Raw genomic sequence first — 18,062 nt, 5'->3', positions numbered from 1 at the left:
TGATAGAAGGGCATCAGTAACTCAAATAACCACTCATTACAACCAAGGTATGCAGAATGCTATCTCTGAATGCACAACACGTCAAACCTTGAAGAAGATGGGCTACAGCAGCAGAAGACCTCGCCGGATTGCAAGGTGTACCTAATAAAGTGACTGGTGAGTGTATGGTAAATGCACATATCATCTTATGGTGAGATTGTTGTTGGGGTGAAGGGTCTGGTGACAAGGTGTCTAACTGCAACATCATAATTACCAGAAGCCAAGTTTCTGTCAGAAGTAGGAACCTTCCAGGCTACAAACCCTTCTCCCCTAGGGAATGTGTCCTTGCCCCCTCCCCCCTACAAGAGGGAGTACCCCAAAATGTCTCTACTCCATGATGACACAGTTGGTTAGCACCCTTAGAAAAACTGGTTCCTTCTCCACTCCTCAGCCCAAGCCTGTGCCACCCAGAAGGACGTATTTACTAACGAATAAACAGGAATGATGGCCATACACTGCTCCCTGGCCTAGGCAGGACCTTTCCGTAAAAAGGGACCCAAGCATAAGCCTGGTACATCAAACTCATTGATTAGTTGCCACTGTTTATCTATTCATCCATCCATCCATCCATCTCCCTTTCTCAGCTCAATTCACAAACCTAAAACACCAGAGTAGGGTTTCCTATTTTTAAAAGTGACAACTATTATCAGCTAAATTGGATGAGTTTAGAACTTGTAGTCACACGTCTAACATAGAGGTCCTTCTTCTTGTCTAACACTTTGTGAAATAAGCCTACGGTGTACAGTGGGGATCGAAAGTTTGGGCACCCCAGCTAAAAATTTGTATTAATGTGCATAAAGAAGCCAAGGAAAAATGGAAAAATCTCCAAAAGGCATCAAATTACAGATCAGACATTCTTATAATATGTCAACAATTGTTAGATTTTATTTCCATCATTTACACTTTCAAAATAACAGAAAACAAAAAAATGGCGTCTGCAAAAGTTTGGGCACCCTGCAGAATTTATAGCATGCACTGCCCCCTTTGCAAAGCTGAGACCTGCCAGTGTCATGGATTGTTCTCAATCATCGTCTGGGAAGACCAGGTGATGTCAATCTCAAAGGTTTTAAATGCCCAGACTCATCTGACCTTGCCCCAACAATCAGCACCATGGGTTCTTCTAAGCAGTTGTCTAGAAAACTGAAACTGAAAATAGTTGACGCTCACAAAGCTGGTGAAGGCTATAAGAAGATAGCAAAGCGTTTTCAGATTTCAATATCCTCTGTTCGGAATGTAATTAGGAAATGGCAGTCATCAGGAACAGTGGAAGTTAAAGCAGGATCTGGAAGACCAAGAAAAATATCAGACAGAACAGCTCGCAGGATTGTAAGAAAAACAATTCAAAACCCACGTTTGACTGCACGATCCTTCCAGAAAGATCTGGCAGACACTGGAGTTGTGGTACACTATTCCACTATAAAGAGATACTTGTACAAATATGGTCTTCATGGAAGAGTCATCAGAAGAAAACCTCTTCTATGTCCTCACCACAAAAATCCTCGTTTGAACTTTGCAAATGAACATATAGACAAGCCTGATGCATTTTGGAAACAAGTTCTGTGGACCGGTGAGGTTAAAATTGAACTTTTTGGCCGGAATGAGCAAAGGTACGTTTGGAGAAGAAGGGGCACAGAATTTAATGAAAAGAACCTCTGTCCAACTGTTAAGCATGGGGTTGGATCAATCATGCTTTGGGGTTGTGTTGCAGCCAGTGGCACAGGGAACATCTCACAAGTAGAAGGAAAAATGGATTCAATAAAATTTCAGCAAATTTTGGATGGTAACTTGATGCCATCTGTGAAAAAGCTGAAGTTAAAGAGAGGATGGCTTCTACAAATGGATAATGATCCTAAACACACCTCGAAATCCACGGGGGATTACATCAAGAGGCGTAAACTGAAGGTTTTGCCATGGCCTTCACAATCTCCTGACCTCAACATAATTGAAAATCTATGGATAGACCTTAAAAGAGCAGTGCGTGACAGACAGCCCAGAAATCTCAAAGAACTGGAAGACTTTTGTAAGGAAGAATGGGCAAAGATACCTCAAACAAGAATTGAAAGACTCTTGGCTGGCTACAAAAAGCGTTTACAAGCTGTGATACTTGCCAAAGGGGGCAGTACAAGATATTAACTCTGCAGGGTGCCCAAACTTTTGCAGACGCCATTTTTTTGTTTTCTGTTATTTTGAAAGTGTAAATGATGGAAATAAAATCTAACTTTTGTTGACATATTATAAGAATGTCTAATCTGTAATTTGATGCCTTTTGGAGATTTTTCCATCTTTCCTTGGCTTCTTTATGCACATTAATACAAATTTTTAGCTGGGGTGCCCAAACTTTCGATCCCCACTGTATATATGAAGTCATTTTTCATTCTTTTTTTTTCTTGTAGGCTGGAAAAGTCTTGGTAATCAGTAGACCAATTTCAATAAGTTTCAAACACTTTATAAATGTAGACAGTCTGTGGACAGGCCAACAAACATGAAACCATGAAAAGGTTAATGGAGGGGTCTTTAACTGGTCATAATTGGTGACAGCTGCATGTGAGCCTTGTCAGTAGGGACGAGCTCTCGGAGGGAGACGGAGGGAAACTGAAGATGATACTGTTTTCCATACGGAAATAACACATCCCATCTTTAAATATCTCCAAGCTTCAGAGGCTCTCTTTGCTGTTGGCCCTTTGGAAAGAGACGGTCCCAGGAGCTGATAGTCTAAAGATGGGTGGCCAGCTTCCCTTCTGGTTTTTACTTCCTCTCCTGTGCTGTAAGTCTGCTGTTTACCTAATGCATGTCTGTCTGTCTGTATCTCCAGCTGGTTTGAGGACACCTAGCTTAGCCTAAGGTTCTGCTTTGCGGTTTACTGAGCCGTTGGCTTGTAGATTAAAGGATCAAACCTCTTAAAACTGACACTTGTGCTTTGGGCAGCAACTGGGGACATAATCTGTCTAACAATATGCTATGACTGTGAGCTCTCTGGGCTTGCGGCCCCAGGTCCATACACATAATGTGGCTGTGTGACTTTTTCTCTGCCTTGGTTGTATTTTTAGTGTTTATGTAGAGTGCGACAAGAAACTCTATAAGGTGGGTGGGAACAGCCAAATCAGGAGCACAGCCAGGAATTACAGTAAGGGGGATCTTGCCACAAGAGACGGAAGAGACTGGCCCCTTCTTCCCATGGACTCCATTTGTAACTGAAGTATCATTTTTTTACGGAGTGACCTCTTCAAAACCAAGGTGACCCATTTAAAGAAAAAAAAATGGTGACTGCCTGCTGCCCTTGCCATCATTTTGATTGTCTGGCTTTGATACTTTGAGTTACAGGTCCTGAAGTAAGCAGATAAGAACAGAATTTTCTCAGAATTTCCAGATCTGCATCATAGGTTCTTGTCAGTGACTCCAGGTATTGAAACTAGTGGGGTTAGCACTGTATGCCTGGCAATTAGGATAATATATTAGGATAATATATGGATACCAGACCATCACACCTTGTTGGACCCCAAACCCATGGACATTAATATTGAGTAAGTCCATCCTTTGCAACTCTCATTGCCCCTTCTGGGAAGTCTTTCCACAAGATTTTGGAGAGTGTTTGTGGGAATTTGTGCCCATTAATGAGGTTAGGTGCTGATGTTGGATGTCTATAAAGATGAACAAAAGAGGGTGCACCAGCCTAATGCAATATCACACAACATTGATTAAAATTCATTATAAGTACTACTCGCAAGCATATGTATGAAGATCGCTTATCGAGCCACTCATCTGCAGCTCAAAAAGTCTTGGACTTCCCTTACCCGTAGATCAACAACTCTTGGACGCCAGAATGTAGGGGGACCTCACCAAGATCCCAGCTGGCTGATGCATTTAGAAGAAAATCTCCTTTTTCATCAGAGACAAAACCTGATGAAGAAATAGATCCCTTCTAAATGCGTCAGCCAGCTGGGGTTCCGGTGAGGTCTCCCTACATTCTGGAGTCCAAGAATTGTTGAGCTATGGGCAAGTGGCTCAGTAGGCAATCTTTCTTCATATACTTGGGAGTAAAACATATGATAAAATGTAATAAATGTTGTGAGATAATGTACAGTACTAGGCTGGTGCACCACCTTTTGTTTGTTTTTATAGAGGCTCAAGGACATCTTAGAGGGCAGCAATGACCCCTGTGATGTGGAGTACTATCTGTACCTGTGCTGGACTGTCACACTTATGCACAGGAGATATCTGATGCTGCTGGTAATTTACCGATGTTGGATGAGAAGACCTGACTTGTCATCGGCGTTTCAATCCATCCTAAAGGTGTTCAGTAGTGTTGAGGTCAGGGCTCTGTGTAGGCCACTAAAGTTCCTTCACACTAAACTCATCCACCAATGTAATTATGGAGCTGGCATTGTACACAGGACCACTGTCATGTTGGAATAGGAAAGGACCTTCTCAAACTGGTACCACAATGTGGGCAGAACACAATTGTCAAAAATATCTTTGTATACTAAATTTTGTTAAAAGAGATTACTTGGCTATGTGCTTGATTATATTTACCTTGTTTTTGGAAAGTGATGTCCAATGTGTTCATGTAAGTTTGAAGATCACAAACTTTGTATACTCTTACTTTCTGAAAGGTTAATAAGATGGATTCTTTTCACCCTACGTGGGCATCAGGGTGAAATGCTCTGCAGGGAGCACAGAAGCTGCAATGTTCTTCTAGAACAGTGGTCTCCAAACTGCATCCTGAGGGCCAGATGCAGCCCTTTGCTAGCCTTTACCTGGCCCTTGGGGCACTTTTCCATACCAACAATGGGGTATAAATCCTGCCACTGATATTAATGATGGGGCATTATTCCTCCCATGAGTATAAATGATAGAGCACTGTTTTTTCACTGACACCAATGACGAAGTACTATTCCTCCCACTAATACCAATGATAGGGCACTACTCCTTCTACTTACCACCAAGCCTGAGGCCATGCTGATGCTGGGCACGGGATATTTTCTACCCCCACCAGCTACAACCCAGCTCCCCTAAAGTCTGAAGGACAGTAAACTGGCCCTTTGTTTTAAATGTTTGGAGACCCCTGTCCTAGAAGGTAGACTAAAGCACCCATAGATGACTCAAATTTCAGATGTTCAGGTTGAGAGAGAGAGAAACATAAATACATTCATTCCCCCATCTACGCTAACAGTGTGGATTGAGGCAATATCCACTGTATTCAGGGAGACGTGGCACCCATGGCTACTGGCATTATCAAACAATTTAACCCGAAACTATTTAACAATTTAACCTGATAATTTTTAATTTGACAATTTTTAAATCGAACCTTGGCAAGCCGGGGGGGGGGGGGGGAGTGGTAATTGCAGGGCCATCCATGGCTAGAATTTGTACCGATTCAGTATAAATTGGCTGTAATTTGAGCCATATATGGAAGCCATGAGTTCTTGATCCCAAAAACCCAGTCCAGCCAAGGGTGGGGAAGGGGAGTCCAAGGATCTGTTCACTCCAAAATAAATACACTGACATGTGTTGTGCTGACAAGCTTGCACTGGGTAATATATAGGACGATGCTATGTGAAAAAGTCATTGGTGTAATATATCCTGTTTAAGAACACAGGATGGGGAGAGTGGGCTAGTCACTTTCTGACTGAGGAACCCATAGGAGCTCAGCACCAACTCGGTATCTGTGATAACATGGGATTAAATGGAATATATGGGATCGATCCTGGTGATTCAGTGTCTTAAAGGAGAAGAAGGGCCAAAGCTCTTTTGGCCGACTTCTATTGTGGGTCACATGAGTACACCTAGTTCTGCATTCCTGTGACCCATTTTCAGCCAACAGTGGGTTTTAGAATGAGTTCACAGAGCCAATCCAGGCTCCGGAAGGATCTCAACCATATTGTCAGGATCTCGACCATATTGTCAGGATCTGCCCTGATGCCTGATTAGCATCTGGCTCAGCCTCTCAGCATGCTCTTTTACATTTGGACAGGAAGGGCCGTGGGGGGAGCATATACAGGTATCAATCCTCTCCATTTTCCCCCCACAACCGCTGAAAGCTATCTTCTCGTCCTCTCCCTCCTGCTGGCATTCAGCAGCCGCAGGAGGAAAATATTCAATATGCTATTTTAAATTGAAACATGACATTTGGAAAAATTTCAGTTCATTGTGGTTCGCAACCGATCACAAAATCAGTTACAGTTGCAAGAAAAAGTATGTGAACCCCTTGGGATTACGTGGAGTTTTGCATGAATTGAGCATAAAATGTGCTCTGAACGTCATCTAAGTCACAACAATAGAAGAACACAGTCTGCTGAACATAATACTACACAAACATTAGATGTTGCCATGGTTTAATTGCACATAACATGTAAACATTCACAGTGCAGGGAGGAAAAAGTATGTGAACCTTTGGACACCTTTGGACACAGGAAACGTTTCCTGTAGTTGCAGATCAGACCTGCACAACGATCTGGAGTCATTTTGGACCACTCCTCTTCACAAAACTGTTTCAGTGTAGCAATATTCTTGGGATGTCTGGTGTGAATCGCTCTCTTAAGGTCATGCCACAGCATTTCAATCGGGTTGAGGTCAGGACTCTGACTGGGCCACTCCAGAAGGCGTATTCTGTGCTGTTGCAGCCATTGTTTTGTTGAATTACTTGTATGCTTTGGGTCATTGTCCTGTTGCATCACCCATCCTCTGCGGAGCTTCAGTTGGCGGACAGATGGTCGTACGTTTTCCTGCAAAATGTCTTGATAAACTCTGGAATTCATTTTCCCATCAATGACAACAATCCGTCCAGGCCCTGAGGCAGCAAGGCAGCCCCAAACCATGATGCTCCCTCCGCCATGTTTTACAGTGGGGATGAGGTTTTGATGTTGGTGTGCTGGGCCTTTTTTTTCTCCACACATAGTGTTGTGTGTTCTTCCCAAACAACTCAATCTTGGTTTCATCTGTCCACAGTATATTTTGCCAGTAGTGCTGTGGAACATCCAGGTGCTCTTTTGCAAACTTCAAACGTGCTGCAATATTCTTTTTGGACAGCAATGGCTTCCTCCGTGGTGTCCTCCCATGTACTCCATTCTTGTTTAATGTTTTCCTTATTGTAGATGTGTCAACAAAAATGTTAGCATGTGCCAGAGATTTCTGTAGGTCTTTAGCTGACACTCTGGGATTCTTCTTTACCTCATGCAGCATTCTGCGCTGTGCTCTTGCAGTCATTTTTACAGGATGACCACGCCTAGGGAGAGTAGCAACAGTGCTAAACTTTCTCCATTTGTAGACAGTCTGTCTTACCATGGACACATGAACATCAAGGCTTTTGGAGATACTTTTGTAACCCTTTCCAGCTTCATGCAAGTCAACAATTCTTGATCGTAGGTCTTCTGAGAGCTCTTTTCTGCGAGGCATGGTTCACATCAGACAGTGCTTCTTGAAACCAGTAAATCCAAAACAGGTGTGTGTTTTTTAAGGGCAGGACAGCTGTCAGCAACACATCCAATATCATCACACTGATTGGAGTCAAGGTTGGCTCACTCCTGGCTCCAATTAGCTCTGGGAGAAGTCATTAAGCTAGGGCCTCACATACTTTTTCCTCCCTGCACTGTGAATATTTACATGTTATGTGCAATTAAACCATGGCAACATCTAATGTTTGTGTAGTATTATGTTCAGCAGACTGTGTTCTTCTATTGTTGTGACTTAGATGACGTTCAGAGCACATTTTATGCCCAATTCATGCAAAACTCCACGTAATCCCAAGGGGTTCACATCCTTTTTCTTGCAACTGTAAGTGGCCCTTGTTCTTCAAAAGGTTGAGCACCCTTGCTGCTAGGGGGTTGTGTTCATCAGGTTGAGTAGGATACCAGAGCTGAAAAATCCCACAACAACCACTAGCCAGGGACCTTGTACTGATAAGTTATTTGCTGCATTCAGTGACACCTTTGTACTTCTAATGATGCCTAAACATGTACAGCTCTAAACAGTCCTCAGATTAACAATTTTGTAGACAAAAATCAAATTGATTAAAAATCGTCAAATTTCAGGCATACATAAGGCCAGTTATGGCCAGACACGTCAGGCCAGGCATGGACAAAAATCTTGACCCCCCCCTGCATTTCTCTCAGATATTGCGCCACTTCGCCCAGAAAATTGTTGCAATTACAAATGTTTAGGCATTCTCATATTTATTTCTTGTGTTTGTATCGGTGTGACACAAAAGAGTGGAGAAACAAAAAGCCAAATCTGGCACATTCCACGCAAAACCCCACACATGGACTGGACAAAATTATTGGCACCATCTCAAAATTGTAAAAAATAATTTAATTCCAAGTTTGTGATGATCCTGTCATTTATAAATAAACTCCCCTGTATCAATTAAAAGATGCTGATAATGTAGAAATCACTCCGGCAACCAGTTAAAATGGTGAAATATTGACTCCACCTTTCTGTTGTGTGTCTCTGTGTGCCACATGCAGCATGGAGAAGAGAGAGAGCAGCAAAGAACTGTCTAAGGATTTGAGAACAAAAATTGTGGAAAAGCATGGACAATCTCATGGTTACAAGTCCATCTACAGAGATCTTAATGTTCCTGTGTCCATGGTGCGCAACATTGTCAAGAGGTTTACAGCTCAAGGCACTGTAGTTAATCACCCTGGACATAGATGAAAGAGAAAAATTGATCAAAGATTGCAATGAAGGATTGTTGGAATGGTGGATAAAGAACCTCAATCAACTTTCAGACCTTCAGGCACAGGGTACAACTTTGACCTTCAGGCACAGGGTACAACTTTGACCTTCAGGCACAGGGTACAACTGTGTCAGCCATATATGCCGCCATGTGAATGAAAAGGAGCACTATTGTAGGAGACCCGAGAGGACCCCACTGCTGACACAGAAACATAAAAAGGCCAGATTGGAGTTTCCCAAAACTTACCTGAGGAAGCCAAAATCCTTTTGGGAGAATGTGTTGTGGACAAGCAAAACAAAATTACAGCTTTTTGGTAAAGCCCATTTTTCTACTGTTTTCAGAAAAAGCAATGAGGCTTTTAAAGAAAATAACCCAGTCCCTATAGTTACACATGGTGGGGGGTCACTGATGTTTCGGGGTTGCTTTGCTGCTTCAGGCACTGGATGTCTTGACTGTGTGCATGGCATTATGAAATCTGAAGACTACCAAAGAATTCTGGGGTGAAATGTGGGGCCCGGTGCCAGAACGTTGGGTCTCCACCAGAGGTCATGGGTCTTACAGCAGGACAATGACCCAAAGCACACATCAAAAAGCCCACAAAGCGCTGGAGAGGACTGAACTGGCCAGCAATGAGTCCAGATCTCAATCCCATAGAGCTCCTGTGGAGAGACCTCAGAACAGCAGTTGGGAAAAGGAACCCTTCCAATGTGAGAGACTTGGAGCAGTTGGTGAAAGAAGAGTGATCCAAAACTCCAGCAGAGAGGTGGAAGAAACTCGATGGTTACAGGAAGCCATTGATTTCACTTATTTTTTCCAAGGGGTGTGTTTCCAAATATTAAATTGCGGGTGCCAATAATTTTGTCCAGACCATTTTCGGGATTTTGCGTGGAATGTGTCAGATTTGGCTTTTTGTTTCTCCATTTTTTTTTTTTGTGTCAAACCAATACACACAAAAGAAATAAACATGAGAATGCTGAAACATTTGTAATTGCAACAATTTTTTGGACGAAGTGGTGATTTTTGGCCATGACTGCATACATGATGCCTGTTTGGTCTACGTAATGATGTTTCACAGAGGATTACATAACTTATTTCACAGTCCTGTTCTGTGACAACTGTCAGCCTGCTCTTCTTTGCTTCCACCCCAGAATGTTGATGTGGACCAGGGGCGGACTGACAACTCATGGGGCCCCCGGGCAATAGGGGATCATGGGGCCCCTGTGTCCCTGCCCAAACTCAAGAAAGCCTATGAAAAAGGTACCAGAGGAATCTCATGGGGCCCCCTACTGACCCCAGGCCCTTGGGCAGTGCCCGAGTTTCCAAATGGTCAGTCCGCCCCTGGTGTGGACTCTCTTACATCATCACATACAATGCACAATCATCAGTATCTGCTGGTCCTGCATTGTATATGGTATTGGGAGCAAAAGGGGGCAGAGATAAAAGTTGGTTAGACCAGCGATAAGAGGGGCTTGCTTGAAAGCAGTGCTCACAATCAGAACCAACGGTGAGAAAACTGCAGGATCATAGATTAAAGTAGTAATAAAGCGTTTTTATTAGCTTAACACATTGAGCACAAAAAAATAAACGTTCCCCAGCAAACCTTTTCATATGCCTACCCCATCACTCGCAGTTTATAACTTTCAATCAAAGAGTTAACAGTGAACACCGCAATCTGTTAGTTTGATGAGCAGAGGGGGAAGGAGGAGAGAGGTGCGGGGGAGTGCCTTACCATCCTAGGCAATGGGGCTGTGTGTTTCTATTGATGCACACAGTGTTGGGAGACACAACTCTAGTCCCTGCATGCACGGTTGACTCCATAGGATGCTGCAAGAGAAAGAAGCCACCCGGAAACAGGAAACCAGGGGCAGGGGTCACAGCACCAGCTTAAGCTGGAATATAGAAAAAGATTAACCCCTTAGAGAATGAACTTCATTTCATGCATCAAGGAGGGGAGTGGGAGGTTGTGACGTTGGACAATTATTTTATGTTGAGTTCAAACTCCAGGAGAAACCTGATTAAGTTTTCAACAGAGCGGATGAGAGTCAGAACCTCTCCAGATGTAAGTATTGCTGCCTGGGCCCTCATTGAGAAGATTGGCACTTCCTGTCCCGGCAGACAGTTGTCACCATAACTGGTTTACTGAGTTCCCTTCACCTTCTGTTCTGTGACAACTCCAACAGGAAGGCCTTCCATCACTTCCTGTAATGGCCACCAAGAGGTGGAGAATCTCCCTGGCAGAAGGATGGAGAGCGATAAAAACCCTTCCGAACTCCATCCACAACTTCGCAAAAAGGTCTGCTTTCCATATGCTTGAATCATGACAACGACGAAGCACTGCTCATCCCTCTGTTCTACACCGGGGTCTCCGGAGTATGGCCCACGTGGTCTGCTGCAAGGTTCTGTCTGGTCCCTACCTGATCTGCACCGTCTCTGCTCCCCCCCACTTCCCTGTTACAGTCTCTAGTGCAGGACCCTGATGTACACTACGAGGGGACTCTGATCAGGATCCAGATATAAGGAGGGCCCTGATAAGGACTCTGATGTAAGGTAGAACCTAGATGGGGACCGTAATGTAAGGGCAGGGGAGGGCTGTGATGGGGACCTTGATGTAAGGGGGACTCTAATGGGGATCCAGATGTAAAGGAGACTCTGATGTCAGTGGGGACTCTGAAGGGGACCCTGATGTAAGGGGGAACTCTGATGGGGACCCTAATGTAAATGGAACTCTGATGTCAGGGGGACTGTGATGGGGACCCTGATGTAAGGGGAATTGAGCTGTAAGGAGAAATTCTGATAAAAGACCCTGATGAAAGGGGGACTCTGATAGGGAACCTGATGTAAGGGGGACTTTGATGTAAAGGGGAACTCTATTGGGGATCTTGATGAATGGAGGAGCTCTGGTGTATGAGAAACTGTAATGTAAGGGGGGCTCTGATGGGGACCCTGATTTAAGGGGGGACTCTAGTGGGGATCCAGAAGTAAAGGGGACTCTGATGTCATTGGGGACTATGATGTAAGGGGGGACTCTGCTAAAGACCCTGATGTAAGGGGGGACTCTAATGGGGACCCAGATGTAATGAAGAGCTCTGATGGGGACCCTGATGTACGGGGGAACTTTGAAGGGGAACCTATTTTAGAGGGGACTCTGATGTCAGTCGGGACTCTGATAAAGACCCTGATGTAAGGGGGGACTCTAATGGGGACCCAGATGTAATGAAGAACTCTGATGGGGACCCTGATGTAAGGGGGAACTCTGATGGGGACCCTGATGTAAAGTGGACTCTGATATCAGGGGGGACTGTGATGGGGACCCTGATGTAAGGGGAATTCTGCTGTAAGTGGAAATACTGATAAATACCCTGATGAAAGGGGGGGGACTCTGAAGGGGATCTGGATGGAAAGCTGGGCCCTGGTAGGAAGGGCTCTGATAGGGAATCTGATGTAAGGGGGACTTTGATGTAAAGGGGAATTCTGTTGGGGACCTTGAGGTAAGGAGGACCTCTGATGTATGGGAAACTAATGCAGGGGGGGGGGGGGGTCTCGGGACCTTGAGGTAAGGAGGACCTCTGATGTATGGGAAACTAATGCAGGGGGGGGGGGTCTCTGATGGGGACCCTGATGTAAGCGGCGGGGGACTCTAATGGGGATCCAGATGTAAAGGGGACTCTGAAGGGGACCCTGATGTAAAAGGGACTCTGATGTCAGGGGGGACTGGGATGGGGACCCTGATGTAACTGGAATTCTGCTGTAGGGGGAAATTCTGATAAAGACCCTGATGTAAGGGGGACTGCGATGGGGATCTCGATGTGACAAGGGCCCTGATAGGGACTCTGCTGAAAGGAAGGGCACTGATGGGGAACCTGATGTAAGAGAAAACTCTGATGGGGACCCTAATGTAAAGGGGACTCTGATGTCAGGGGGGACTGTGATGGGGACCCTGATGTAAGGGGAATTCTGCTGTAAGTGGAAATTATGATAAAGACCCTGATGAAAGGGGGACTCTGATATGGAACCTGATTTAAGGGGGACTTTGATGTAAAGGGGAACTCTGTTGGGGACCTTGAGGTAAGGAGGACCTCTGACGTAAGGAAAACTGTAATGTCAGGGGGGACACTGATGGGGACTCTGATGTAAGGGGGAACTCTGATGTAAGGGAGGACTCTGATGGGAACTCTGATGTAAGGGGGGACTCTGATGGGAACTCTGATGTAAGGGGGGACTCTGATGGGAACTCTGATGTAAGGGGGGACTCTGATGGGAACTCTGATATAAGGGAGTGTGAGCAGGGTGAGCGGGCTGGGTGGCTCACAAATCACACAGAGGCCGAGTAGCATGAACTAGAACTGAATGTATTGCAGAAAATTCCAACAAGGTACAACTAGTACAACGCGCCTTAAATAAGCACTGCTCTCACCCAAGATGGCTGCGGGGGTCACACAGGGCACCACCATCCAATCAGACAGCTGCTCTGCCGATGACCCAGGAAGTCATAAAGGAAACGAGTTCCTTTCAACTTCCTTCCCTTCTAATTTGTTGCTCAAGTCAGGCACCACCTACAGAGGGGAGTACAGACTGCACCCACCAACAGGGGGACTGATGGCAACCCCAATGTAAAGGGGACTGATGTGAGAGGTGCAGACTGAATTTATTTTTGTTCCTGGCTCGAGTTCATCTGGAATTTCTTTGCTTTGTTTTTCTGAATTTCTTTCTCTATTCTTCTGAATAAAATGATGCTGTTTACCCAAAAAAAGTATAACTTATTTTTTCATTTCACTTTTATTCATGCAATTTTAAAACAGTTTTTTTGTTTTTTTTGGCCACTGAATATTTGTAAACTATATCATGTGGCCCTTTTACTTCTTTTTGAAGACCTTTGTTGTACACAATGGAAAAAAAATGACATATAAATAAGTGCAGCGCTTCATATAATCCTGATAAATGTATAGTAAAAACCTTCATATATAGGTTAATAGTCTACAGTAAAAAGAGCTCAAAGGTGATTATAATATTCCCAAAGTCGTCGCTTTGTTAGACTCGGTGAGAGGCAGGATATGTATAAAATGCGCACTCACCGGACGCGCAAAGATAATGTGCAATATATCAGCAAAACAAAGGTCTGCCAGGTGGTCCCTTTCAGGATACAAATGGAATCAGCCCTGGATGGATGGACATCATCTGCATATATATTCAAACCGGAGGTCCACTTTAAGGACACGGATGCAGACCTCCGTTTTGCTGATATATTGTGCATTATCTTTGCGCGTCCGGTGAGTGCGCATTATATACATATCCTGCCTCTCACCGAGTCTAAGAAAGCGATGACTTTGGGAATATTATAATCACCTTTGGGCTCTTTTTACTGTGGACTATTAACCTATATATGAACGTTTTTACTATACATTTATCAGGATTATATGAAGCGCTGCACTTATTATTATTATTATTATTATTATACAGTATTTATATAGCGCCCAAAAGTTTGCTCAGAGCTGTACAATATAGTGGGGGACAGTACATGAGACAATACAGTAACAAAACAATACACGAGGGGTTCGAGGGGTTCAATCTAGGAGGGAGGGGAGAGTGGTACAGGAGGAAGTGGCTGTGGGGGATGGAGTAGTAGGAGGAGTGGAGGAGATCAGCTGTTAGGTGAGGGCGGGGTAGGCTTCCCTGAAGAGATGGGTTTTCAGGGTGCGCCTAAAGGTGAGGAGGGTAGGTGACAGTCTGATGGATTGGGGTAGTGAGTTCCAGAGGATGGGGGAAGTCCTGGAGAAGTCCTGCAGTCGGGCGTGGGAGGAGGAGACCAGGGAGCTAGAAAGTAGGAGATCTTGTGAGGAGCGGAGAGTACGTTTTGGGTGGTATTTGGGTATCAGGTCGGTGAGGTAGTTTGGGGCAGCATTTTGGCTGGCTTGGTATGTCTGTGTTAGTAGTTTGAATTCTATGCGTTGGGCAATGGGAAGCCAGTGGAGGGAATGACAGAGGGGGGTGGAGCCCAGTGGAGGGAATGACAGAGGGGGGTGGAGCCCAGTGGAGGGAATGACAGAGGGGGGTGGAGCCCAGTGGAGGGAATGACAGAGGGGGTTGGAGCCCAGTGGAGGGAATGACAGAGGGGGGTGGAGCCCAGTGGAGGGAATGACAGAGGGGGGTGGAGCCCAGTGGAGGGAATGACAGAGGGAGGTGGAGCCCAGTGAAGGGAATGACAGAGGAGGGTGTCGGATACGGAGCGGTTGGTAAGGTGGGTGAGTCTGGCCGCTGAGTTCAGGATAGACTGAAGCGGGGATAGCCTGCGATGAGGTCGGCCGGTGAGGAGGGAGTTGCAGTAGTCCAGGCGTGAGTCTTATTTCTATGTCTATGGTTTATGGTTTCCTTTACTGTGCACAGCTGCTTCTATGAGTTTGTATTTTAGCGATCGCTGAGTTTTCTTACCCTCTTAATGGAAAAAAATGAAATGAGAAACCTCGCTGCAAAATATCATAACCTAAAATTAAATAAAGAAAACGAACGCCAAAGCCCACAAATAAAACTCTCTTAAATATAAATCATTATAAACAGCTGTATCCTGCTTCAAAAAATAGTAAGTGAGGCAACTGCGAGCGTACAAATAACGACTGCATACTAGGAGGGGTGTTTTATAAATAATCAGCATAGCGGTTCGTCCATCCAATCAGCATGAAAATTAATTCTGTGTGAATGGGACAAAATCAAATATTCTCTGCGGGTCAAATGTGTGAATGGGGGAAACCTTGCGCTATGGCCACTAGATAGCGCTGCCCATGATTAGAAATAAGTATGTTCCTCAGCTCCATCTACTGGCCATAATGTGGTATTTTCTCCATTCACGCGTTTCATCTGTAGAGTTTAAAGCCTGAGCACATTCTATTTTGCCTCATTCATATGGATCGAATTTACGTGCGGTCGTGATACCCGATCAGCTATGCAAATGTTATATAAATACACCCCCTATGTATTAAACAGACCCTAAAATATAGGAGAGTAGATTTCTGCTTTTTATTATATTTCTATCAATGCTGTTATATTTTCCTTTTATTTGACCCAAGTTGGGAAATGCTATGACCTGTAGGTATTGGGTGAGGTCTACTTTGCTGGATATGTATATGTGGGGACAAAAAAATACCATTCCTTCCCAAAAAATTACATCTCTGTGATCTCTGAGCTCCTAATGTCCTGTTTGGGCTGACAACCCAATCAGCATTGTCAGCCCTGCCTGCTGGATTAAGTAGCACGTATCCACCAACCTCTGTCCCACATTTCTACAGTACAACCTTGACTTCCAATAGCCTTTCCACACTGTGTGTAGGCAAAGGGCTCTCAGGAGATATAGTTCTGGAGATGAGTCTTCATCAATAGAAATTGACCTTGCAGGAGCTGCCATTAGAAGAGTTTTAATAGCCTGGTTATCAACCCTCGGGCTATGGTCCACTGCTGGGCCACTGCCTCCCTCTTCCTGGGACTTCATGTAACTCCTGACCCCCTAACCTCCCACAGTGTCTCTTAACTTCCATGGTGCCACCCAACCTCCCACAGGTCAGCCCAAATACCCTCTAACAGCCTTCAGTACCCACAGTAGCACCTCTCCACCAATCTCTGTCCCACATTCGTACAGTACAAGCTTGACTTCCAATAGCCTTTCCACACTGTGTGTAGGCAAAGGGCTCTCGGGAGATATAGTTCTGGAGATGAGTCTTCATCAATAGAAATTGACCTTGCAGGAGCTGCCATTAGAAGAGTTTTACTAGCATGGTTATCAACCTTTGGGCCATGGTCCACTGCTGAACCACTGCCTCCCTCTTCCTGGGACTTCATGTAACTCCCGACCCCCTAACCTCCCAAAGTGTCTCCTAACTTCCATGGTGCCACCCAACCTCCCACAGGTCGGCCCCAATACCCTCTAATAGCCTTCAGTACCCACAGTAGCACCTCTCCACCAATCTCTGTCCCACATTTGTACAGTACAACCTTGACTTACAATAGCCTTTCGACATTGTGTGTAGGTAAAGGGCTCTCGGGAGATGTAGTTCTGGAGATGAATCTTCATCAATAGAAATTGACCGTGCAGAAGCTGCCATTACAAGAGTTTTACTAGCATGGTTATCAACCCTCGGGCCATGGTCCACTGCCTCCCTCTTCCTGGGACTTCATGAAACTTCTGACCCCCTAACCTCCCACAGTGCCTCCTAGCTTCCATGGTGTCACTCAACCTCCCACAGGTCGGCCCCAATACCCTCTAACACACTTCAGTACCACAGTAGCACCTATCCACCAGTCTCTGTCCCACAGTTGTACAGTACAACCTTGACATCCAATAGCCTTTCCTCACTGTGTGTAGGCAAAGGGCTCTCAGGAGATGTAGTTCTGGAGATGAGTCTTCATCAATAGAAATTGACCTTGCAGGAGCTGCCGTTGCAAGAGTTTTACTAGCCTGATTTTCAACCCTCGGGCCATGGTCCACTGCTGGGCCACTGCCTCCTTCTTCCTGGGACTTCAGGTAACTCCCGACTCCCTAACCTCCCACAGTGCCTCCTAACTTCCATGGCGCCACCCAACCTCCCACCGGTAGGCCCCCATAATCTCTCAAGAGCCTTCAGTACCCACAGTGCTTGCCAACCTCCTACAGACCCCCACAGTTCCCCACATGTCCTCCAGCTTGCTGCAGAGCTTCCAGCCGATCATAGTGACCCAACAGTATCCCACAGAGAAACCATCCAACACCGTTAATCCCCATCTCCCTCCAGAAACTTCTTCCCCTAAAGGGCCACCAAGTCTGCTGCCAAGCCCCCTAACACCCTCCAGAACCTTCACTCCCCTCCCAACAGTGGCACCCAGCCCGAGCCAGAGCTTAGTGAGAGTGAGCATAAACTCTTCTTTCAATGTCGGGGCATGGAAAGTTTGGGAATTTACAAGGCCTTGGTCTCCATAAGGTCGCGAAGCACTGATCTAGAAGGAGAAAGGGGGGCTTGTGGCTAAGTTCGGGCTATGCCTGGACGTAAACTTTAAGAACGATGGGCTGAATGTTTTATGACACATGGTGGCTTAAGCACAATCTTGGTGCAAGATGGTCCCATGCTTTGGAAGTGGGAAGTCAAGTATGGACTTGAAGGAATTTATTAGCTTTAGGGGTGGTATGTTTTAGGGTTAGATTTATACGTATGAATGACAATAAGACACACATTATCAAAAATGTTACTGCCCTGCACAGCAATCCACCATGAAGCTCATCAGTAATCCACTGCCTAGTGTTGTGGTGCATTGCCTTAAAAAAGAGTCCATGTCTGACCTGCTGGTAGTCCATTTAAATTAATGGTTTGCCTTAATACATGGGTGTCAAACTGGC

General features: G+C 45.2%; 1 protein-coding gene across 3 annotated transcripts in view; it reads left to right on the top strand.

The window, feature by feature from the left end:
* Nucleotides 1–2,480: 2,480 nt before the first annotated feature.
* The window catches only part of LOC149452811 (acetylcholine receptor subunit epsilon-like), a 46,985-nt gene continuing 31,403 nt past the window's right edge, over nt 2,481–18,062 (top strand). The window contains exon 1 of one of the 3 annotated variants that reach the window (XM_089688964.1): nt 2,481–2,803. In XM_089688964.1, the coding sequence (XP_089545090.1) occupies nt 2,758–2,803 (46 nt within the window). In that variant the 5' untranslated portion in view covers nt 2,481–2,757. Of the gene's footprint in view, nt 2,804–2,900; nt 3,274–18,062 lie in introns of those variants that run through there. The other 2 variants (XM_089688962.1, XM_089688963.1) reach the window with 2 other exon arrangements.

Source organism: Staurois parvus, unplaced genomic scaffold (assembly GCF_062004578.1).
Source record: "Staurois parvus isolate SC_StPar_1 unplaced genomic scaffold, SC_StPar_1.0 ptg000463l, whole genome shotgun sequence".
Classification (NCBI taxonomy): Eukaryota; Metazoa; Chordata; class Amphibia; order Anura; family Ranidae; genus Staurois; species Staurois parvus.
The sequence above is the reverse complement of the archived record's forward strand: the minus strand, read 5'-3'. Positions and strand labels throughout refer to the sequence as shown.